General features: G+C 48.6%; 1 protein-coding gene across 7 annotated transcripts in view; it reads right to left on the bottom strand.

Annotated features, from left to right (window-relative positions):
* Positions 1-7279: 7279 nt before the first annotated feature.
* LOC140210943 (solute carrier family 41 member 1) overlaps positions 7280-25349 on the bottom strand; it is a 52348-nt gene continuing 34278 nt past the window's right edge. For 6 of the 7 annotated variants that reach the window (XM_072280225.1, XM_072280228.1, XM_072280223.1 and 3 more), the window contains 4 exons: positions 24697-24776; positions 23520-23654; positions 14533-14681; positions 7281-9615 (listed from right to left, as the gene is read on the bottom strand). In XM_072280225.1, the coding sequence (XP_072136326.1) occupies positions 9451-9615; positions 14533-14681; positions 23520-23654; positions 24697-24776 (529 nt within the window). In that variant the 3' untranslated portion in view covers positions 7281-9450. Of the gene's footprint in view, positions 9616-14532; positions 14682-23519; positions 23655-24696; positions 24777-25349 lie in introns of all 7 variants that reach the window. The other variant, XM_072280227.1, reaches the window with a different exon arrangement.

Raw genomic sequence — 25349 nt, 5'->3', positions numbered from 1 at the left:
GGATCTATGTCAATGGTTTGGATGTGGGATCACATGCCATAGATCCAATCTGAATCAGAATGTGAATCAAGTTTATATCACTAACAGATGTCGTTACATTTGTTGTGCTGCGGTAAAACACAGCTAGGTGTCAGAGAAAATTATAAAGATTATGTTTATCTGTTACATGAACATCAAATCGTCAAAACGTACAGTGAAATAAATCATTCTACCAATGACCAACACAGTCTGAGGATGTGCTGGGGACAGCGTGCAGGTGACACCTGTAGAATATTCTGAGGGCTTTGAGATTTTTGCTGTTGTTTTTTTTTCATTCTCCGCATTTTATTAATTGTAATTATAACGTGTTGCTGCGCTTCGGGGTTTTATGGTCTTTAGCTTATACTTAAGTTGGAATTGTCCTTGGATACTTCCAAGTAAACATCGTTGGACTTCAGTCTCCATCAGGACGGTTATTTGTAAACTTGTTATTAGGTGCTTTATCAGCTGGGCACGGATTCTTTCATGCCTCGGAGGGTATTTAAAGGAGCGGTGCTCACTCCTCGTTGCTCGGTCGTCCTGACCCGTGCCTAATGAAGTTCGGGCCGGGTTATTCCGAGTTATCCTAGACCTTGTATGTTCTAGTGTTTTGTCGGTAAAATTGCTAGTTTTATTTAACTCTTCCTAGTCTCCACGTGATCCTGCGCAGTGTTACGGAACCACCGATCCCCGAGGTCCCTTTAAATACACTCCAGGGTACGGAGCAATCGGTGGCCGGCTAATTACAACTCCAGACTAGTAACCATTCTGATAAGGAGACATAAGACCAAGGATACTTACTCGGACACCTGCAAAGTATCGAGAATTAATTGGAACTTTCCAATGACAATTGCAACTTAAATGTAAACTAGAGAAGACCTAGCTATATCACATGTAAAATTTCTACTGCTATGCTGTGAGATATCCTATTTTAGTAGTTTTCTGTGAAAGCAGTGTGACCTGCTGGAAAGAGCGTTTTGGCTTCGGCTGAAGATAAGGAGCCATGTTGTGCAACTCAGAAATGTGTGTCAGCCAAATGGGATCAGAGAGAGATAGAGATATATGGATGGATGTGGGGAAGAGTTTTGTGAAGGACAGTGGTCTGGACTGGGATCTTTCGCGGGACTGCGGAGCACGGTACAAGGGAAGATGCCTCGGAAAGCCGTCGGATGGAGAGTCGCCATTACAAGAAGTGCTTTGTGTAGTCGAATGGTTCCAAGGAGGAAGGGCCAACACTCCTAGGAGACAGTCAGTTCGTTCGACTTGGTCTTCGAGGGAAGTTTGGAATGTGGCGGGTCCTTTCACCCGGACCGTGAGTAAAGAGAAACGCCTCCAACTACTCCAGTATGAGCTCTAAGTTTATGTGCGCATACGACTGGTTTAACTATAATGGGACCGTCCCTTTTTTTTCCCCCTGTAACTGTTTGTTAAGTTGAAAATTTGGTAAATATACTTTCTCTATAATTTTATACTGGTGTCATTCCTGGGCTACCGATAGCTGTGTACGGACAGTATTTACACGACATTTGCTACAACCTACAACCCAACTTTCCTGTTTGGCTGAACCACAAATCATAACGACCCTGGACCAATATTCTTAATAAAAGATAGGCTTCTCACCGCCGAGTCATGTGGCTGTTAGCAGAGTTAGCTAACGAGCTAGGTTGGTGTATAGGCCCCGCTGAGACGGTTACACACATTAAAAACCCGAAGCGCAACAACACATTATAACTATAATTAATCAAATGCAGAGAATACTACAAAAAAAGAGAAAATCTCAGAGCCCTCGGAATACTCTACCGACGACCCGAGGTCGTGATAGAACCACTACCGCTATGGACGGCCCAGGACTGTCTGGGTGTAAACGATGGAATTCTGAAATAAAATCAGGATCCGAAGCTTATTTGGAAGGAACCCAACACCGTTCCTCTGGACCATATCCCTCCCAGTCTAACAAGTATTGCAGTTGTTCCCTTAATTTCCGTGAATTAAGCAGTTTGCAGACCGTAGACAGTTTTACCGTCTGTGACCTTTGGGGGAAGGGATGGCTTGGGAATCGGGGCCAAGGGGCTAGAAAATAAAGATGTCAATTTGGATACATGAAAGGTGGGATGAATTCTCATAGAACGGTGAACTTGTAACGTGTATGTAACTTTTAACTCGTATTAACCGGGTTAATTTTCCTAATGATTTTAAAGGGACGGATAAAGCGAGCTGCTAGTTTCCGCAATTCTGGTTTGAGAGAATGATTTTTAGTTGAAAGCCAGACCCGCTGACCAGTATAGAAAGAGAGACCCAGCCGCCTCTTTCTACTGGCCGTGGCCTGTTGCCAGGCTGAACTCTCTTCCAGAGACTCCTTGGCCTTGAACCCCCCCCCCCCACCTTCTTTGCGCCTCCGACCAAATTGTTCAGCTCCGGGGACAGCAGGGAAGGGAGGAGGCTGGACCTTGCCATCTGCCTCGTCCTCTTGTCTTGTCCCAGGGCTCTTCCCAGGGGAAGGCTTCAGGATGTCTTTGTGAAAAGCTTCTAAGCAATGCATCTTTTCACCCCGGGCCATTCCTGAGCTCATTCACACAGAAAGCATCCCGACACAGGGACACACACACCTACAGGTATACATGGGTACACACACACACACACACACACACACACACACACACACACGTGCGCCTATACACATACTGTATGCATGGGTACAGGCACACAGGTATACACATAGGTACACACACACAGACATATACGGCCACACAGAGAGACAGATGTAGAGTCAGGCAGGCACTCAGGAAAAAAAAAAACACAGGCACACAGGTGTACATGCACACACAGGAACAGGGCGCACAGGCACAGACAGATATATACACACACATACAGAGACAAACACACACAGAGTTTTTAAAAAAACGGGAGGGTCTAAATCAGTCATGTGAATCTCAAACTGCAAGAGCGAGATGTGACCATCGGATTTTAATCCGATGCCTCCCCTCCCGGGCACCGCCCTCCCCCGTCGTCTTGATCAATCTATGACACCATCAGCCGATCCATGAATCCCTTGTTTCCCAACCGGGCTCCCAGGCTCGGAGAATAACGCCACTTACTCACTCCAGTACACTTGTCCGCCTTTCTGTTTGAGAGAATAACAAAAATAGAAAAAAGAACAAAAAACAGAGGGAGGGAGAGAGAAAGAGAGAGGGGGATACGGCAACGGGAAAGGAGCACACACAATCGCAAATAAACGCCCCAGAAGGCAGCTATCCTTTAATAGATTATTTCTGGATTAAAATCGTTTAAACAGACAAGCAGTGTGTTGTTCCGTTTTCAGATGATTAAATGGGTGCGGGGAAAGATTCAGTGGCTGATTATTCCTGGGTATGTATATATTTAATAATGAAATGGCTGGACTCTGAGTTTTTGTTCAGAACCACACACGCCAAGTGCTGTGGGACCAGAAAATGGACAATGATCCGAAAGACAAGAGTAAATCAACAACACAATGGTTTAAAAAGAAGAAAATTCGTGTTTTGGGATGGGCCTTAATCCTATAGAAATGTTGTGGAAGGACCTGAAGAAAGCAGTTCATGTAAGGAAGCCCACCAACATCCCGGAGTTGGAGCAGTTTTGCAAAGAGGAATGGCCCCAAATTCCTCCAAACCGATGCGCAGGACTGATCAACAATCACCAGAATTAGTTGGTTGAAGTTATAGCCGTACAAGGGGGGGTCACACCAGTTACTGAAAACAAAGGTCCACATGCCTTTTCCAACAAATAGATGTAATATCGGATCATTTTTCTTAACAAGAAAGGAAAAAGTATCTTTTTGTGTTATTTGTTTAATTGGGTTCTCTTTATCTAGTTTTAGGACATATGAAGATCTGATCACATTTTAAGTCATACTTATGCAGAAATAGAGAAAATCCTACAGGGTTCACAAACTTTCCAGCACCACCGTATGCTGAACTGTTTCTTGGCAAGTGTAGTCCCTACAGATGCACATTAATTGTGAATAGGCAATTATTCTACCTAATATGTCCACAACATAAACGTGTAAGCATAACTGTTTTTCGAAAGTGTTGCTTTCTCATTTTTTTCGTTTATGATAGACTGCTTGAAGCTGAACACAAATATAATTTCAGATTACTTGTAGCATGTAGGAATTTGGAGAAATAGGAAATTAGTTTTCATCTAATACAACGCGTTTAATTGCATTATAATCGTTTAATAATGCTTTGCAATAGTTCAACTAAATTAAAAATATTTTGTTGATGATTTTCGTTTGTACTCAGTGTTTGCGGGTTCTCGCTGTGTCCCAACAATAATCAGCCTACATTGATGGATTCCAGTTGCCCTGATACCGTTTCTACATGACCGCAATGTCCTGGTTGAAACCTTTCACCATGCTCGTCACTGACAGCGCCAAGATCTGCAGGAAGAGAGTATTACGGGAACGCAGTAACCGTGAGGAGCCCAAGCTTTGTCCCAGTCGCCATCGAGCTCATAGGCAAGAAGAGACACGCTCCGTTTTGGGAGATTAAAGCGTATCGCAGCTGTTGATACATTCTGCTATGACAAACACTCCTGAAAATACAATTACTTTATTTGTGCACGTAGAGCATGTGCATCAATGTGATCGCAAACCGATATACTGTACACGGAAATACAATATACAGAACGTGTGTGCGTGATGCTTCCACGGCCTTTCCGAAACCCGCTCCGCCGTGCAGTATCCGCCCAGCCTAAACATGTCCAGGCGTTCCCGGATAAGGTAGAAAACCTTTCAACATACATTGTGGGAACATATTTACTTGACTTATGAATTGAAACAACAAATACAGGCGAAGACGAAAACTGGTTAGTGATCGGGAAATTTCAGCAGCCCAAAATCCACAAGATAGACCAAGTGTTCAGGAAGCAAAATCTTTGCAGTCCTGCCGAAGGGTCTCGGCCCGAAACGTCGACAGTACTTTTCCACAGACTCTGCCTGGCCTGCTGAGTTCCTCCAGCTTTTTGTGTGTTACTCGGATTCCCAGCATCTGCATATTTTCTCGCGGTTTTTTTTCTTAATAGTCACCCAAAACTTCGGAACAGAACCAGAAACAACAGAACCATGTGCGTAGATATGTAACCCACAATATCTGCCTTGTACATATTGGTGAACTTCCCGTACCACCGACAAAAATCAATCCTCATCTTGCTCGTCTCCCGAGGGCCCAAACCAACCACAGGTGAAGGTAGAAAAAAACTATGGAGGAGCGACAGAAAAGGGAACACTGGGACCGTCGCCCACACCACGGTCCCGTCTCCTCTCTTATCAGACTCCTTCTTCTCCAGCCCACTACCTCCCACCTTCGCACTCATTCCCCACCCCCTCCTCCCCTCCCATCCACACCTCTCAGTTCCCCAGCCCCCCTCCCTCCGGCAGAGCAACCCCCACTCCCATTGCCCATCCACACCGCTCAGTTCACCAGCCCCTCCCTTCCTCCGCAGGACAACCCCGATTCCCTCCTCTCCCCATCGCCTATCCACTTCCCCAGTCCCCCTCTTGTTCCCTCGGTTCCTGCCACTCCATACATAGACACACACTCCAAGCAGGGAGATGTAGAACCCTCCCCACCCCGAATCTGAGGGAGTAAACACCCTCCTCACTGGATAAACCCACCCCCCACCCTGGTGAGGTAAAGCTTGTCGCCACTCACCCCAGCTATCCAGCCCTCCTGCCCTGTGGCTGTGGCCCCCTCCCCTGTGAACACAAGGACTCGCCTCCTCTCCCGGGCTCTCCTCCCCACCCACCCACCCGCCCTTACCAATCGCCCGCTAGCTCGTACTCCTCCCTCTCCCCGCACCTCATTCCGGCTTCTGCCCCCTTCCTGATGATGAGTGTCAGCCCTTTATTCCCCTCCATTGCTGCTGCCTGGCCTGCCGAGATCATTCTCCTGTCAGTAGAGAGGGTTCTGCCAGGCTTCGTGTCTGCCTCTAGTCGCTCCTGATTTTGTGCCTGGATAACCAACAGGCAGACGGACGTTCACTGAGCGCTCGTTAAGCAACAGTATCTGGTAACCAGGTCCTCAAATCTGTTTCTAACTCTACATTTATACTACATTACCCCCCCCCCTTACAAAAACCTAAATAATCAGAATTAAAAGGTTAACGTTTGGGGCTGTAATCACTGAAGTTGAGAAGAATGAGGGGATGGTGAGGCTTTGGAGAGGGTGCAGAAGGGATTTACCAGGATGCTGCCTGGCTTAGAGGGCATGTGCTACCATGAGAGGCCAGACAAATTTGGGTTGTTTTCTCTGGAATGGTACAGGCTGAGGGGAGATCTGATAGAGGTTTGTAAGATTATGAGAGGCGTAGATAGAGTAGACAGACAGTATCTGTTTCCCAAAATGTCTAATACCAGAGGGCACGCATTGAAGGTGAGAAGGGTGGGTTCAAAGCAGCTGTGAGGGGCAAGTTTTTTTACTCAGAGGGGGCTGGAATGCACTGCCTGGTATGGTGGTAGAGCCAAATACATTAGAGGCTTTTAAGAGACATTCAGAGAGGTGTATGGTACAATGAGGTTGTCATAGCCAGGGGTGGTAATGCGGTCAAGCTCCCCCTAACTATTCGATGCTCCCAATGGCACATGGCTCAAATAGCCTCTGACAACCAAGTCCAGCTTCTGGCCTTCACATGTGCCTTAGCCACTAAGCCCGGCAGAAACATTTCTACTGACAGGAGAAGTGCCAAAAGTGGGTTACTGGAGCCTTAAAACCAGTCACTTCAGGCAGATGGGGCTCATCAGTCATGGTTAGCAATTCATCTAGAAGGAAAACTCTGATCCCATACTTCCGCTGCCTTGCAGCTAAACCCACTCATGGGGAAGGCTTTGGGAGTAAAAATTTGGGTTTTCTGGCTTGCATATCTAGACAGCTAGCACACACGATCGACCCTGACCAACGGAGGCCTCATCAGCTAAGCACGTGAATACGAGGAAGTTGGGATTTGGCCTTGCTTTTTAGCCAGGTCAGCACAACACTGTGGGCTGAATGGCCTGCTCCTCAGCTTACTCTCTTATGGTATTGAAACCTGTAGAATACTAAAAGGCCTAGATAGATTGGATGCTTCCTGTAAAATTGGGGGGGGGGGTGAGGAAGAGATTAGGACCGATGTGCACAGCCTCAGAATGGAGGGTCGGCCCTTTAGAACAGAGATGAGCAGGGATTTCTTCAGCTAGAAGGTGGTGAATCTGTGGAATCCGTTGTCACAGGTGGTTGTGGAGGCCAAGTCATTGGATATATTTAAGGCAAAGGTTAATAGGTTCTTGATTGGTCAGAGTGTCGATGGTTACTGGGAGAAAACAGGAGAATGGGGTCGAGAGGTTAAATAAATCAGCCATGATGCAATGGTGGGGCAGACACAATGGGCCAAATGGCCTAATTCTGCTCCTATGTATGAGCAGAATTACACCAAGTGGCCCCTCGAGTCTGCCCCGCCATTTCATCATGGCTGATCCATTTCTTTCTCAAACAAATCTCCTGCCTTCTCCCCGTATCCCTTCATGCCCTGACCAATCAAGAATCTATCAATCTCTGCCTTAATTATACCCAATGACTTGGCCTCCTCAGCCGCCTGTGACAACGGATGCCACAGAGTCACCATCTTCTGGCTGAAGAAATTCCTGCTCATCTCCAAGTCAGACAGTCATATTCGTGTGGCTTATCAGCACAACGCTTTATGGCACCAGCCATCCTGCTGTGAGGAGTTTTTGTTCTTCCCACGACAGTCCGGGTTTTCTCGGGATTCTCCGGTTTCCTCCCACATTCCAAAGGCGGAAATGGTTAGCTGGTTAATTGGTGACGGGTGTACTTGGGCAGTGCGGGTTCGTGGGGCAGGAAGCTACATCTCTGAACTGAAATGAGAAACAAAATAAATACTAAACAGAAGTGATTATGTTTGAGCCACTTGGTTGAAGGGAAGGAGCTGTTCCTGAACATGGTGGTGTGTGCCTTCAGGCTTCTGTACCTCCTGCCTGATGGTAGTAGTGAGAAGGTGCAGGGATTCCCCCCCCCCCGGGTAAATGGTCGGGGTCTATGGAATAAAAAAGGAAGATGGCATGGTCCAGGTGGTGGGGATCTTTGATGACGGATGATGCTTCTGTGAGGAAGCGACTCCTGTAGGTAGGTACCGAGGTGCTGAGGGATGTGCCCGCGTTGTTTTGGGTAGACTCGATTACACTATACAGCTTCGAATGCCACACCAGGCTGTGATGCAATCAGTTAGGGCACTTCCAGCAGGACATCGGTGGAAACGTGTTGGATTGTTCGGTAATGAGCTGAACTTTGACAGAAAATACAGACTTTGCCTGTGATTGCATCCCTGTCCTGGGTTGAGTGCACAACCTTCAGGAATTTGAAGCTGCTGACCGTCTCCACTAACACTCCCCCATGGGCACTAACAAGAATGTCACATAGTACTGGGAGATGCCCCTCCCCACACACACATAGACTCGCTCTGACCCTCTCCCCCGGGGGGGGGACCCCCACACAGACATGCTCACCCTCCCTGGGGGAACTGTTGTGAACACACACAGAGGCCCTCACTGGGGGTTGGGACACACTCACACAGACACACAAGGGCGGGGGGTGAACACATACACAGACCCTCTCTGGGGGGTGGGATACACACAGGTGGGGGAGGGTGAACACACACACACACAGACACACATGGGCTTGGGGGGTGAACACACTCACAGACACTCACTAGGGGTTGGGACACACACAGTGGTGAGGGGGGTGGGACACACACAGACACACATGGGTGTGGGGGTGAACACACACACACCTCCCGGCATTCACTCTGGTGCAGGTTAACATCACCAACACGTGACACTTGTATTTGTGAAGGAACTGTACCCCGATGTTATACTGTGGTTCAGCTGAAGACAGTCCGGCAGAGTAACCAGTGTCCGAAGGCATGCGGGAAGGTGCAGGAAGTATTTACTCTGATGGTGCCAGAACTGGAAGTCTGGGATTGTCTGAATGAGAGTTCAGTGCCGTTCAGAAAACCCTTCTCCGCCTGCCTCCCGGGATCAGACGCAGTGCCTCTGCCTTCTCTGGTGGGAGACGCAGCAATGGAGGCCAAAGAATGAGGCCAGCACGAATTAATCCCTCCCTGAATTCCGCTAGCTTTCCCGGGGGGGGGGGGGGGGGAGGGTGCAGGACGGTAGACTGGTTTTCCCCAGCAAGGGCTCACGGCACAGAGCTGAGACGGGCTCACAGGAGAGGAACGTGGGTGTGGGGCACTCGGAGTGGGGGGGTTTGCAATGGCCTGTTTCGGCGAGGTCGGGCTTTGGATAAATGTTGAGGATCATCGCGCCCCAGCAGAATGCTCAACAACTGATACGGGGCAATGAGCGCCATGGGCGTGCGAGGGGCGTGACCCTGTCCTTCCACAAACTCAGTCACCAATGAACAGCTCGGCGTGGAAGCAGATGGCCAGGAGGCCGGTGCCCAGCAGGTCGCCGAGGGCAGTCAGATACGGGATGGAGAAATTGTCGGGATCCAGCCTCAGGCTCCAGGTCAGTCGCACCAGCAGATCAGCTGCGTAGAGCAGCAGGAACACCTGTTGGGAGGGGGGGTTGGGGGGAGAGGGAGAGTGGTGGGGGAGGTAGGAGCGGTTTAGAGAGAGTGGGGCGGGAAGGGGAGAGGGCAGAGCAGGGAGGGGTAAGGGGGAGAGGAGGAGAGGAGGGGGTGGAAGGGATAGAGGGTGTGAGAGGGGGAGAAGAGAGTGGGGGGGGAGAAATGTCAGTGGGCACTGTGTGACTTTTTTTAAACAAAACTACACAAGTTTATTTACACAAAAAATACATGAAATACAAACATTAAGTATTTACAAGGCAGTGAATGAATTGAAATTAAGATTAATAATCATTGTCTCTAACACAGACAATTCCCTGGGGGCCACCATTCCCAGAAGTACCCCACTGTACCTATTGTGATTGCATGCTCCCTCTCCAAGGGCAGCCGGGCATGAACGTACCCTCAGCAGAGGGGCCAGGCAGTCGGCCCTGGCACGGTCATCTTGGCCAGGCCCAGGACAAAGCCCACCAGAGCATCCTCCTCGTAACCTGTCCCCTTCCGTTCTGGCTGCCAATATCTCAGCAGCACGGGGCCGAAGTACCTGAGAACCTGAACCTGAGCAGCAGCCTGTTCAGATCCTCAAACAGGGGCTGCAACCTCTCACACTCCATATATACACAATACACTGACCCCTCCCGGCCACAGAATGGACAGCTGGACGAGGTGTCAGTGAACCTGCTCAGGAACCTATTGTACGGGACTGCCCGACGCCACACCGTCCACCCTAGGTCCCCAATGTACAGGAGCAGGACCCCTGTGTAAAGAGATTTCCACTGGGGGCCTCCTCCGCTGAAGGGGGCCTGACCAGCATTCCAGCCGGGCAGAGATTTTTGTCTCCGAATGCCGCCAGCTCACCAGCCCGGCCTCCTCCGTTGCACTCAGGTAGACCCCCAAGTAGAGGAGGTGCGTGGTGCTCCACACAAAGGGTCTCAGCCCCTCGGGTAGGGAGTCCACCTGCCACTGACCCCCCCCCCCCCCCCAGGAGGCCCGCACTCTTCTCCCAGTTGAAAAGACACAGCCGAGAAGACCTGTTGGTGGTCTCGGATCTTCTGCACGTCAACTGGGTCGGTGACCATGAGGAGGACGTCATCGGTGAAAGCCAAACGGACAGACTCCATGTCTGCTTCGCGTAGAACCAAGCCTGATAACTCCTACAGGAATGGCTCCATGCAAACTGAGTACAACTGCCCCGACATGGGACACCCCTGATGCAGGGCGCTGTCAGAGACCCGTTCACCTTCACTGCGCACTCCGCGGCAGCGTACGGCAGTCAGACATGGGATGGCTCAGCCCGAACACTCGCAGAGTCCTGAAAAGACACTCGTGGGTCAATCTCATCGAACGCCTTCTCTTGGTCGAGGGAGAGAAAGGCGACCGACAGACCAGCCTCCTGGTACAGGGAGATCAGATCCCGGATGAGGTGGATATTATCCTGGACCGACCGCCCTGGGACCGTGTATGACTGGTCAGAGTTGACAACTTGAGCCAGCACACAGCCCAGATGATTGGCATTACCTGGGCAAAGATACTCTACGCTGAAGAGAGATACTGGGCACCAATTCTTCAGGCAACAGAGACACCCCCTTCTTTGGCAGCAGGGCTACGACTGTTCTGCGCCAAGAAAGGGGCAGCTCACCCATCACCATACTCTCCCCCAGTACCCCACATCATCAGCCCCTAGGATGTCCCAGAAACCCCAGAATAACTTTACTGTTAGGCCGTCTAGCCCCGGAGACTTGTGTCTCAGCAGCTGGTTGAGGGCACTGGTCCTGGTCGAGCTGCAGATGCCTCAGAGCCTCTTTCCTCCGCTGGTACTCATCCCAGAGGGACTGGTCCCCGTCGGTCAGTCCCAGCTGCAACTTCAGGTTGACCAGCTCCTTCTTGAGCCGATCGATCTCGGACAACAGCCGCTTGGTCGAGCCATGCGTGTATTCCCTAGCAGAACAGTCTGATATGAGCCGTAGGCATGTCCCACCAGAGCCTCAGAGAGGCGAAACTCCCTGTTCCTCCTGTCAGGACTTCCAGAAGAGCCAGAACGAATCCCGGAAATGGCTGTCCTCCAGCAGCCGGTTGTTGAAATGCCAGTAGGTGGACACCACCCGTGTGGGCAGCACATTCCAGGTGGTGGTCCGAGCACGCAACTGGCCACATGGAGGTGGCTGACACTTGGAGTACTGTGTCCAGTTCTGGTTGCCTCACTATAGGAAGGATGTGGAAGCATTGGAAAGGGTACAGAGGAGATTTACCAGGATGCTGCCTGGTTTAGAGAGTATGGATTATGATCAGAGATTAAGGGAGCTAGGGCTTTACTCTTTGGAGAGAAGGAGGATGAGAGGAGACATGATAGAGGTGTACAAGATAATAAGAGGAATAGATAGAGTGGATAGCCAGCGCCTCTTCCCCAGGGCACCACTGCTCAAAACAAGAGGACATGGCTTTAAGGTAAGGGGTGGGAAGTTCAAGGGGGATATTAGAGGAAGGTTTTTTACTCAGAGAGTGGTTGGCGTGTGGAATGCACTGCCTGAGTCAGTGGTGGAGGCAGATACACTAGTGAAGTTTAAGAGACTACTAGACAGGTGTATGGAGGAATTTAAGGTGGGGGGGTTATATGGGAGGCAGGGTTTGAGGATCGGCACAACATTGTGGGCCAAAGGGCCTGTACTGTGCTGTACTATTCTATGTAACAACCTGCTCCTTCTCTGGGGGAGAAGCCTTCAGATGCTTTTACTTCTTCTTCACCTTCCTGCCCACCACCTGAACCCACCCCTCCCCGTCACCCACCCTGTGTCCGACTATGACTTCCACAGCCAGTGGCACGGGGGGATAACGGGCTGGAGGGACAGCCGGGGGGGGGGGGGGGTCAGCAGGGGAAGGCCCAGCCGATCCTCCTGTGCCCCAGAGGCAGAGTTGGCCACCTGATGCTTCGGGCAATTCTGCTGAATGTGCCCGAACTCCTACAGTTGTGGCACCTTGGGTGACCCGTAGCCCACGGGATGGTACAGTATTGCCCCTCAAAATAACCCTGAAGCTGCCCCGGGCCCCATCCTGCTCCAGCTGCATCGGCAGACGGCGCTGGAACGAGAATAGGTGCTCATAACCCCGGGGAGGTGCTCTGTACCGTCTCGGGGTTATTTTTGAACTCACTTCGCCTATGGAGCATAGACAGGGGAATACAGGAATAAAGGAGGGGCTTAGGACACAGTTCTGAGGGGCTCCTGTGTTGAGAGTCAGAGGGGTGGAGGTGAGGGAGCCCACTCTTACCACCTGCCGGCGATCTGACAGGAAGTCCAGGGTCCATCTACACAGGGCAGGGTGAAGGCTGAGGTCTCTGAGCTTCTTGTTGAGCCTGGATGGAATATTGAATGCTGATCTGCAGTCCAAGAACAGCATTCTCACACAAGCATCCTTCTCCAAATGTGTAAGGATAGTATGTAGAACAATGGCTATTGCGTCATCTACCGATCAGTTGTGTCGGTCGGCGAATTGTAGGGTATCCAGTTTGGGTGGTAGTAAGCTGCAGATGTTCTCCTTGACCAGCCTCTCAAAGCATTTGCTTATTATTGAGGTGAGTGTGACAGGGCGCCAGTCGTTGAGACATGTTACCTTGGTCATTTTCGGTACAGGGACAATGGTGGAAAATTTGAAGCAGGAGGGTACTCTACACTGGGAGAGGGAGAGATTAAAAATGTCAGTAAACACACCTGACAGTTGTGCTGCGCACATCCTGAGTACTCGCCCTGGGATGCCGTCCGGTCCCACAGCCTTACGACTGTCCAGTTGTTGGAAACATCTACGTACCTCAGCCTCAGAGGTGGCCAGGTTGCAGGTTGTAGCGGTGGCTTTCCTCGGAGGCTCAGAGTTAGCGACATCAAACCGAGCGTAAAAGCGATTGAGCTCATCTGGGAGACAGGCCACGATGCTGGCGACAGCACAGCGTTTGGCTTTGAAGTCTGTGATGGCACGACCTCGGCGGAAACACCTTGGAGCTGCAACTTGCCATGACAGTTACTACACAGTCCGAAACTGAACGCCACCCCGAACATTTTACATAGCTCTGCACCCAGTGGAACACCAACAAGTAGTCGCTCAAAAGAAAACAGCTCGGGGGGCGGTGGGGGGATGGAGCTATCTGCGGATAGGCTGGAAAGTCTGTGTGGTGTCTGTGCCACTGCGAAAATGATGGCATCTCTCAGGCTAGTCCACTGTTCCTCTGGCCGCCCCAAAGGCTGAAATCCTCTTCACCCAGTCAGGGCGAGGCACTCCGAATGGGAGGGGCTTTCTCCTGTTCCAAATGGAATAAATCTATCCCCACTCCCGGCAAAGTTAGACTCGATCTTTGGCAACCTGCCAGCCGCACCCACTGCTCGGCACCGAGAGACACAGACCGCAAAACCCCACAAGACAGAGTCCTTCCAGGACAGAAACAGCTCTAGTCCACCGCCAAGATAATACTCCACAGTCCCAAAGCCTTCTGGCAGTCCCCCAAAACTGTTCTTTTAGGATTTTGTCACAGAATTTCCAACTTGAGGAGAGAGAGCTCTACCAGTGTGACTCTCCCTCAGTACCACCCCTCCCGCAGAGTGACCCACCCTCGGTACCACCCCTCCCGCAGTGTGACCCATCCTCGGTACCACCCCTCCCACAGTGTAACTCTCCCTCAGTACCACCCCTCCCACAGTGTGACCCTCCCTCAGTACCACCCCTCCCACAGTGTGACCCTCCCTCGGTACCACCCCTCCCGCAGTGTGACCCTCCCTCGGTACCACCCCTCCCTCAGTACCACCCCTCCCACAGCGTGTGTGTGGGGGTTGTGGTTTCCGGTCTCTGTGGGAATGGGGAAGGGTGTGGGAGAAGCGGTCTCGCGGGGAGCAGGAGTTACGTTGGTCTCAGAGCCCGTTACCTGTAGCAGGGCGGCGGCCAGGTAGAAGACGGTGAAGGAGAGGCTGACGGAGATGTGTCCAGCTCGGAGGAACCGGATGACCAGGATGAAGAGCAGATGTCCCGGTACAACCAGGAGCAGCAGAACTCGGGCCGATGTCGAGTTTATTCCTGGGGAAGGAGAGAGCTTAAAGATCAGCTTTACTTGTCACACGTACAGTAAGTCGAAACATACGGTGAAATATGTCGTTTGTGTCGCCGCCCAACACAGTCCGAGGGCAGCCCACAAGTGTCACCGTGCTTCCAGCCCCAACATAGCATGCCCTCAACTAGGGGTGCCCAGGGGTTCCCAACCACAGCTCTCTCTCAGTAACTGTGACACTCTATTCTGCATTCTGTGATTATTTTACCTTGTTCTGCCTCAGTGCTCTGTGTGATGATCTGATCTATATGCCAGTCCAAAACGAGACCACCCTTGGGTTGACAAGCAACACCTCAAATCCTGTCTGGGTCGCCTCCAATCCAACTGTATCAATTTCCTCAACTTCTGGTCATGTCTTCCCCCAGCCCATCTCTCTTTTTCCATTCCCCATTTTGGTTCCCCTCTCCTCCACTAACCATCACCTCCCTCTGGCTCCCCTCCTCCTCCCCTTTCTCCCATGGTCCACTCTCCTCTCCTATCAGATTCCTTCTTCAGCCCTTTACCCCTTCCATCTATCACCTGCCCCCTCACCATGAGAAGGCGGGGGGGTGTCATCTGCAAGGAGCACTGCTGCAGGTAAACAGCATCCATCGCCAGGAACCCCCACCACCCAGGCCATGCTCTCTTCTCACTGCTGTCATCAGGAAGGAGGTACAGGGACCCCAGGGCCCTCACCACCAGGTTCAGGAGCGGTCACGACCCGTCAGCCATCAGGCTCCTGAACCAAAGTGGATAAATTTGCTCATCTCCATTCTGAACTGATCACTAATCTCACTTTCAACGCCTCTACAACTCATTCTCAGCAGGGCTTGTTGTTTGTTTGAGTCTGAGTCAGAGTGCTACAGCACAGAAACAGGACCTTCGGCCCAGCTAGTCCTTGCTGACCTATTACTCTGCCTAGTCCCATTGACTTGCATTGGACCATAGCCCCCCATACCCTTCCCATCCATGCACCTGCCAGATGTTTTCCTAAACGTTGCAAGCTGACTCATATCACCACTTCCGTTGGCAGCTCGCTTCACACTCTCACCACCCTCTGAGTGACACAGATCCCCCTCAGGATCCCCTTAAACATTTCACCTTTTACCCTTAACCTATGACCTCCAGCTCTAATCTCCCCCAGCTTGCTTGCATTTATCCATTCTATACCCCTCATAATTTTGCATACCTTTATCAAATCTCCCCTCATTTTCCTACGCTCCAGGAAACAAAATCCTAACCTATTCAACCTTTCCCTATAACTCAGGTCGTCATGACCCGGTAACATCCTTGTAAATTTTCTCTGTAAGCTTTCAATCTTATTGATATTCCTCGTGTAATGCTTCAGAGTCACGTCACTGGACGGGAAGGCTTTGTTCAAATCACGTGATGACATTGGACTGATAACGTAGGTCAGTTACAGGGTTGTTCACTTCAAAGGAGTGCAATTTGCTGGCTTTTGAACGAGCGCAGACCAACAGGATCCTGATCAGAATGAGAATCAGAATCAGGTTTATTATCACTGGCGTTTGCCCTGAGACCCGTTGTTTTGGAACAGCAGTACGTTGCAATACATGACAATCAAACTGTGAATTACTGTAAGTGTGTATTACCAAATAAATTAAATAAGTAGTGCAAAAAAAGATGGAAAATAGTGAGGTGGAGTTCATGGGTTCACTGTCCATTCTGAAATCGGATGGCAGAGGGGAAGAAGCTGTTCCTGAATAGCTGAGCATGTGCCTTCAGGCTCCTGTACTTTGTGCTTTATGGTAGCAATGAGAAGAGGCCACGTCCAGGGCGATGGGCGTCCTTAATGATGGATGCTGCCTTTTTGAGGCATCGCTTTTTGAAGGTGTCCTTGATGCTGGGGAGGCTACTGTCTGTGATGGAGCCGGCTGAGTTTACAACTTCCTGCAGCTTTTTCCGATCCTCTGCGGTCCCCACTGCCCTCCGAGCCAGGGGGTGATGCAACCACTTCTTCACAGCACATCCGTAGAAATTTGCGTGTCTTTGGTTGACATACCAAATCTCCTCAAGCTCTTAATGAAATATAGCCGCTGTTTTGCCTTCTTTGTGTAACACCCTGGTTGAGATTTTTACTGCTATGCTGCAGGTATTTCATTGTAGCAGTTCTGTAAGAGCAGTCCGTTCTGCTTTCAGCCTGTTTGGGTTTGAGCTCAAGACAAGGGGCTTTATTGTTCAACTTAGGAATGTGGTGTCAGCCAATCAGGAAGGTGGAATTGGGAAAGGGTCTAGGGAACGCTGGGCGGAGAGGTTTTGTGAGGTGTGTAAGATGATGGGAGGCATTGATTGTGTGGATAGCCAGAGGCTTTTCCGAGGGCTGAAGTGGCTAACACGAGGAGGCATAGTTTTAAGGTGCTTGGAAATAGGTACCGAGGGGATCTCAGGGGTAGGTTTTTCCACACAGAGAGTGGTGAGTGCATGGAATGGGCTGCCAGCATTGGTAGTGGAGGCGGATACAATAGGGTCTTTTAAGGGACTTTTAGATAGGTTCTTTAGATAACTTAGATAACTCTTAAATAACTTCTTTACTCAGAGAGTGGTAGCTGTGTGGAATGAGCTTCCAGCAGAAGTGGTTGAGGCAGGTTCGATGTTGTTATTTAAAGTTAAATTGGATAGATATATGGACAGGAAAGGAATGGAGGGTTATGGGCTGAGTGCAGGTCAGTGGGACTAGGTGAGAGTAGGAGTTCGGCACGGACTAGAAGGGCTGAGATGGCCTGTTTCCGTGCTGTAATTGTTATATGATTACACGGAGCTTAGAAAAATAGAGGTAGGGAAATTCTAGGCAGTTTGTAGAGTAGGTTACGGGGTCGGCACAGCACTGTGGGCCGAAGGGCCTGTAATGCACTGTAGATTTCTATGTTCTATGACACTGGTGTTGGTCGAGGCCTTTTTTGCGGGGAGCTGGGAGCAGACAGGAGGGAAGATGGCTGAGGACGCCACCCCTGTTGCACAATGTGCTTTGTGCAGATAAACGGCTTCGAGGAGGGAAGGCCAATACTCCCGTGGGAGAACCCGTTTGTTCGAGATGGATTTTGAGCGACATTCGGAAGGTGGTGCGTGATTTCACGCAGACCGAGGATCCAGCGCGAGTTACAGACAACTTCAAGATGAGCTCCAACTTGTGTGCACATTTGACCACTAACTTAGAGTGAGCCTTCTCTGTTTTTTTCCTTTAATAACTCTTTGGTTAAGTTAGTGTTCATAAATATGCTTTTTTTATAATTGTATACAGTGTACAATCTGGTATTTCGTGCTGGGGGGGGGCAGTAAAACACACAGCATTCACACAAACGGGGTTTGGGTGGGCGAGACATCCCAAACTCACGGGTTTGGCAAGACCAAAGCCGTAGACACCACAGACGTGCGGAGCTTGAGGAAGGTGGCTTTCTCGCCGCAGTGTCCAGTGGCTGTTACCGAGGGGCTAATGAGTTGCATTTCTAGAGGTGCCAGTGAAAAGGGGTTTCATTTGTCACTGCATCAATATGTTGGGCCCCAGATATTTCTTCAGAGATGCTGACACCCAGGAACTTGAATCTGCACACCCTTTCTACTTCTAATCCCATAAAAGGTCACCAAAGTCTCACAAGTTTCTACAGATGCTCCGTAGAGAATATTCTGGCGGGCTTTTATCACTGTCTAGGAAGGAGGTACCAATACAAAGGATCGAAGAGACCTGCAACCTCAGCCAGCTCCACCGTGGGCACTGGCCATTCCACCATCCAGGGCATCTTCGAAACGCCAAGCCTCAGGAAGGCAGCATCCGTCACTGAGGACCCCCTCACCCAGGTCATGCCCTCTTCTCACTGTTGCCATCAGGGAGGAGGCACAGGGGTCTGAAGACACACACTCAATCTCTGCCATCAGATTTCTGAACGGTCCATGAACACTAACTCACCAGTTTGCTCTCTTTTTGCAGTAATTATATTTCCAATAACTATTTTTTATATTTCCTATTGTAAATTTTTATGTATTGCAATGACCTGCTGCCACTAAACAACAATTTTCACAAAAACTGTCAGTGAAAATAAACCCGATTTTGATTCTGGATGATCATTCCATCTCCATTCAAAGCAGCACGCTTCACATTTGCAAAATTGATTACCAGAGGGACCTTAGACTATACTTGTCAGAGACAATACAGCACAAAGAAAAGCCTTTGGGCTCACTGGGTTCACATGGAATAGCAGGAACCCACTCACAAATTTCCTTTCCAGTCCTGAAGGGTCTCGGTCCGAAACATTGCCTGTTTATTCCCCTCCAGATAAAAAATTTAACCTTCTTAGTTTAATTTATCGAAATTATTTATTTAAACCTTCATTAAGTGATCCTACCTTTTTTCTTTGGAGGAATAAAGGAGTCTATTCCTTCGTGGATCTGTTCCAAGAAGGCTGATTGATGTCTTTTGAGAAATTAGTAACTAAATACTCTCTCTCGTACTCACAGTTCTCGCAATATCTTCAGGCCAGACATTTCTTACAAGAATAGTTAAGTAATTTTCCATATATACAGGATTCTGACCTGTTAGACATTATTTTAAAAATGAATCCTTTAGTGAAAGGTTTTATTGCGAAAATTTATAATTTACTGTTACAACAGTACAATTACCCTTCACTTAAGATTAAGCAAGATTGGGAAAGAGTTTAACATGACCTTGATAACAGAGGATTGGTTGCGAATTTTGAAGTTGGTTAACTCTTCTCCGATTTGTGCCAGTCACTGTTTAATTCAATTTAAAATTGTACATCGTTACTATTTGACAAAGGAGAGACTGTATAAAATATTTCCTAATGTTGACAGTCAGTGTGATAGATGTAAAACCGAGACAGCTACATTGATACATATGTTTTGGTCATGTTCTGTACTGAAACATTTTTGGAAATCTATTTTCTCTATAATTTCTAAAGCTTTAAAAATTAATTTACAAGCTAATAAATTGACAGTTTTGTTCGGTATAATCCCTCAATATATTCATGGTATTTCTATATCAGACCAACATGTAATTACATTTGTTACCTTATTGGCCAGAAGGGCTATTTTATTGAAATGGAAAGATGTCTCTGCTTCCACTTTGATACAATGGTTCTCTCAGGTGATGCTATGTCTTAGTTTGGAGAAAATCAGAAGTTGAACTTTTGATCCTCAATCTGACTTTGAGAAAAGGTGGGGTTCATTTGCCCGCTACTATCATCTGATTTGAGTTAATTAAGATGGTTTCCTTCTGATTCTTGTTTAAATGGACAAGAATTGGCGGATTGATGTTTTTCTTCTATGGAAGCTTGCATGGTGTATAGATCCCGGGTCGTGCTCCCAATGGGTTTTTTTCTTTTTGTTTTTTTTTTTGTTAGCAGGGATTTTGTTTTTGTTTTAGTTAGTAGGGGTTCTTTTTTTCCTCCTTTCTCTTTTCCAAAAAATATTCTTAACATTTTATTTTTTCTTATTATTATTGATATATTGTTTAGTTTTGTTAATCAGTTATTCGGTAATTTAATTTCTCATTGTACATATTGACATGTTGACTTGATTACTTTCATGTATTTTTTCTGTTGATCTTCAATAATAATAAAAAAGATTTAAAAATGAAAATGAAATTCCCCTCCAGGTGTGCTGCCTGACCTGCTGAGTTCCCCGGCATTTTATGTGTGTTGTTTAAAACTTCCAGCATCTAGAGTCTCTTGTGTTTACCATCGCTACTTTTTCATTCCCCAATCCAGTTCCTCTTCTCTTCTCCTCACTTCCCTCTGGTACCCCTCCACCTCCCCTTCTTCCATGCTCCACTCTCCTCTATCAAATTTCTCCTTCTTCAACCCTTTCACCTTTTCACCTCTCCCCTCCCAGCTTCTGACCTCATCCCCCCTCCCCTTCGCACCTACCTTCCCCCTCACCTGGTTTCACCGATCACCTGCTAGCTGACACTCTTTTTCTCCCACCACCTTCCAGTTCTGGCTTCTGCCCTCTTCCTTCCCAGTCCTGATGAGGGGTCTCGGCCTGAAATGTTGACTGTTTAATCCTCTCCATAGATGTTGCCTGACCTGCTGAGTTCCTCCAGCACTTTGAGAGTGTTACCCACATAGCCACACATCTTTGGGATATAAGACCATAAGAAATAGGAGCAGAATATGACCATTTGGCCCATCAAGTCTGCTCCACCATTTCATCATGGCTGATCCATTCTTCCCCTCAAATCCAATCTCCTACCTTCCCCCCCCCCCGCCCATATCCCTCCATGCCCAGACCAATCAAGAATCTATCAACCTCTACCTTAAACATACTGTATAGCCTTGGCCTCCACAGCTGCCTGTGGAACAAATTCCACAGATTCACCTCTCTCTGGCTAAAGAAATTCCTCATCTCCATTCTAAAAGGATGCTCCTCTAATCTGAGGCTGTGTCCTCTGGTCTGAGACTCTCCCACCATATCCTCTCCACATCCACTTTATGGAGGCTTTTCACCATTCAATAGGTTTCAATGACATCACCCCTAATTCTTCCGAATTCTCGTGAATACAGGCCATCAAATGCTCTTCATATGACAAGTCATTCAATCCTGGATTGATTCTCGTGAACCTCCTTTGAAGCCTCTCCAGTTTTAGCACATCCTTTCTAAGGTAAAGGGCACAAAACTGTATCATACTCCAAGCGAGGCCTCACCAGTGCTTTATAAAGTCTCAACATTACATCCTTCCTTTTATGTTCTTGTCCTCTTCAAAGGAATGCTAACATCCCATTTGCCTTCCTCACCACCAACTCAGGCTGCAAATTAACCTTCAGGGATTCCTGCACGAGGACGTCCAAGTCCCTTTGAGACTTAAAGTTTTTTGTATTTTCTCTCCATTCAGAAAATAGTCAACCCTTTTATTTCTTCTACCAAAGTGCATGACCGTACACTTCCTGACACTGTATTCCATCTGCCACTTCTTTGCCCATTCTCCTAATCTGTCCAAGTCCTTCTGTAGCCTCTCTACTGCCTCGAAACCATCTGCCCCTCCACCCATCTTCATATAATCTGCAAACTTTGCAACGAAGCCATCAATTTCATCATTCAAATCATTGACATATAACGTAAAAAGAACCAGTCCCAACACAGACCCCCTGTAGAACACCACTAGTCACTGGCAGCCAACCAGAAGAAGCTCCCTTTATTCCCACTCTTTGCCTCCTGCCAATCAGCCACTGCTTTATCCATGCTAGAATCTTCCCTGTGATACCGTGGGCTCATAGCTTGTTAAGTAAAGGCCATTTGAAAATCCAAGAACACAACATCAACTGATTCTCCTTTGTCTATCCTGCTGGTTATTCCTTCAAAGAATTCCAACAGATTTGTCAGGCAATATTTTCCCCTGAGCAAACCATCCTGACTATGGTGTGCCTCCAAGTACCCAGAGACCTCATCCTTAATAATCGACTCCAACACCTTCCCAACTACTGAGGTCAGACTAACTGGCCTATAGTTTCCTTTCTTCTGCCTTCATCCCTTCTTGAAGAGAAGACTGACATTTGCAGTTTTCCAGTCTTCTGGAACCATTCCAAAGTCTAGTGATTCTTGAAAGATCATTACTAATGCCCCTATGATCTCTTCATCCACCTCCTTCAGAACTCTGTGGTGTACACCACCTGGTCCAGGTGACTTACCTACCTTCAGACCTTTCAGTTTCCCAAGAACCTCCTCTAGTAATGGTAACTTCACACACTTCATGCCCCTTGACACCTGGAACTTCCACCATACTGCTAATGTCTCGGTTTGTCTGCCATTTTCTTACCCCCCCATTACTTTCCAGCATTGTTTTCCAGCAGTCCGATATCCACTCTCTCTTCTCTTTTACACCATGTATCTGAAGAAAGTTCCTGTATCCTCTTTAATATTATTGGCTAGCTTACTTTTGTATTCCATCGTTACCTTCTTAATGATAATTTAATTGCCTTCTGTTGGTTTTTAAAAGCTTCCCAATCCTCTAACTTCCCACTCATTTTTGTTTTATTATGGGTCCTCTCTTTGGCTTTGGCTTCTCTTGTCAGCCACGGTTGTGTCATCTTGCCTTGAGTAAACAACTTCTTCTTTGGGATGTATATATCCTGTGACTTCCAAATTGCTTCCAGAAATTCCAGCCATTGCTGCTCTGCCGTCATCCCTGCCAGTGTTCTTTTCCAGTCAATTCTGGCCAACTCCTCTCTCATGCCTCTGTAATTCCCTTTACTCCACTGTAACACTGACACATCCGACTTTAGCTCCTCCTCCTCAAATTTCAGGGTGAATTTGATCATATTATGGTCATTCACCCCTAAGAGTTCCTTCCCCTTAAGCTCTCTAATCAATTCCGGTTCATTACACAGCACCCAATCCAGAATAGCTGATCCCCTAGTGGCCTCAACCATGAACTGCTCTAAAAAGCCATCTCGTAGGCATTCTAGAAATTCTCTCTTAGAATCCCACACCAACCTGATTTTCCCAATCTACCTGCATATTGAAATCCCCCATGACTACTGTAATGTTGCTCTTTTGACATGCATTTTCTATCTCTCTTTGTAATTTGTAGGCCTCATCCTTATCACTGTTTGGGTGTCTGTATACAACTCCCAATAGGGTTTTTTACCCCTGGACTTCCTTAGCTCTATTCACAATAATTCAACAACTTCTGACCCTATGTCACCTCTTTCTAAGGATTTGATATAATTTTTTACCGACAGAGCCACGCCACCCCGCTCTGCCTTCCTGCCTGTCCTTTCGATACAATGGCCCCAGCTATAACCTTCTTTCAGCCGTGACTCAGTGATAGCCACAGCATCATGGTGCATGTGAGGACCTACCAGAGCGGGCGAAGGTGGTGCAGAGACTGGGACACAGGTCCTGCATGCCACGGGGCAGCACACCTGGCACGCTGCGTTGGTGCAGGTAGGTAGAGATACGGCTGGCCTGGATTGCCACGAGATTTCCGCCGACACCTGGGGAGGGGGCAAGAACAAAGGAACACGATCAGGGTGGAGCTCGAGGCATCTTCTGATCACAGGGGAGGCTGCTCGGCCCACTGAGTCCATTCTGGCCCTCGAAGCACCGGGAAACTGAAGGCGGAGAGGGTCGGGAACTATCGTATCAGATGATTAGTCCCGGGACCACCATTACAACACCTTGACTTAAATATTCTGCAGATCAGCACCTCATCTGGAACCTTGATAAACTTCTACAGATACACAGTGGAGAGTATCCTGACTGACTGCACCACGTCCTGGCATGGAAACACAGATGCCCGTGAATGGAAAAGTCCACAAAAACTAGTGGCGAATGCCCAGTCCATCACAGGTAAAGCCCTCCCCACCACTGTGCCCATCTACACGGAGCGCTGGCGCATCCATCATCAGCGACCCCACCACCCAGGACATGCTCGCTTCTTGCTATTGCCGTTGGTAAGGAGGTACAGGAGCCTCAGGACTCACACCACCAGGTTCACGATCAGTTACTAGCCCTCAGTCATCAGGCTCCTGAACCGTCCTGGATATCTTCACTCAGGTTAACTCCGAACTGATTCCACAACCCACAGGCGCACTTACAACAACTGTTCACAACTTATCTTCTCAGCTATTAGTCTTGATTTGCACAATTTGCCCTCTTTTGCAAATTGGATGTTTGTTTTTGTATATATATAGCTTTCTGCAAATTGTTTGTTTTGTAAAATGCACAAAAATGAATCTCAAGGTGTTATGTGGTAACATATACGTAATTTGATATTCCTGTCTCCCAGTGACTTGCCTGTACCCCACTCATCCCCCAACACATTTCAGTAATGGAGCTGCACAGCACAGAAATAGGCCATTTGGCCCTTCACCCCTATGCTGCCCATCTACACTGATCCAATTTACCCGGGTAGGAAACATTCAAAGTCAAACTGAATTCAGAGTAAATCCCTGTGCAGCTGAACACCACCTATTTGGCAGCAACTAACAACTGTTGCCACTGGCAAGTGGAACTCCATCTGGCAGGAAAACTCACCGTTAATAACCGGGGTGAACACAGCCATTCCTTCAAACTTCGGATTCATGATCATCTTGTCCAGGATCAGACCCCCGAAACTGGAAAATAATTTCAAATGGGGTGTTCAATTAAAGATAGAGCATTACTAAAAAAACACACAACTCCAACTCAACCAGGAGTGTGTGATGGGACGGTGTAGACGGAGTTTCACTCTGTGTCTGACCTCGGGAGTGTGTGATGGGACGGTGTGGAGGGAGCTTCACTCTATGTCTGACCCCGGGAGTGTGTGATGGGACTGTGTGGAGGGAGTTTCACTCTGTGTCTGACCCTGGGAGTGTGTGATGGGACGGTGTGGAGGGAGTTTCACTCTGTGTCTGACCCTGGGAGGTGTGGAGGGAGCTTCACTCTGTGTCTGACCGCGGGAGTGTGCGATGTGACGGTGTGGAGGGAGCTTCACTCTGTGTCTGACCCCGGGAGTGTGCGATGGGACGGTGTGGAGGGAGCTTCACTCTGTGTCTGACCCCAGGAGTGTGTGATGGGACAGTGTGGAGGGAGCTTCACCCTGTGTCTGACCCCAGGAGTGTGTGATGGGACGGTGTGGAGGGAGTTTCACTCTGTGTCTGACCCTGGCAGTGTGTGATGGGACGGTGTGGAGGGAGTTTCACTCCGTG

The sequence above is a fragment of the Mobula birostris genome, chromosome 16 (genome assembly GCF_030028105.1).
Source record: "Mobula birostris isolate sMobBir1 chromosome 16, sMobBir1.hap1, whole genome shotgun sequence".
Taxonomy (NCBI): Eukaryota; Metazoa; Chordata; class Chondrichthyes; order Myliobatiformes; family Myliobatidae; genus Mobula; species Mobula birostris.
The sequence above is the reverse complement of the archived record's forward strand: the minus strand, read 5'-3'. Positions and strand labels throughout refer to the sequence as shown.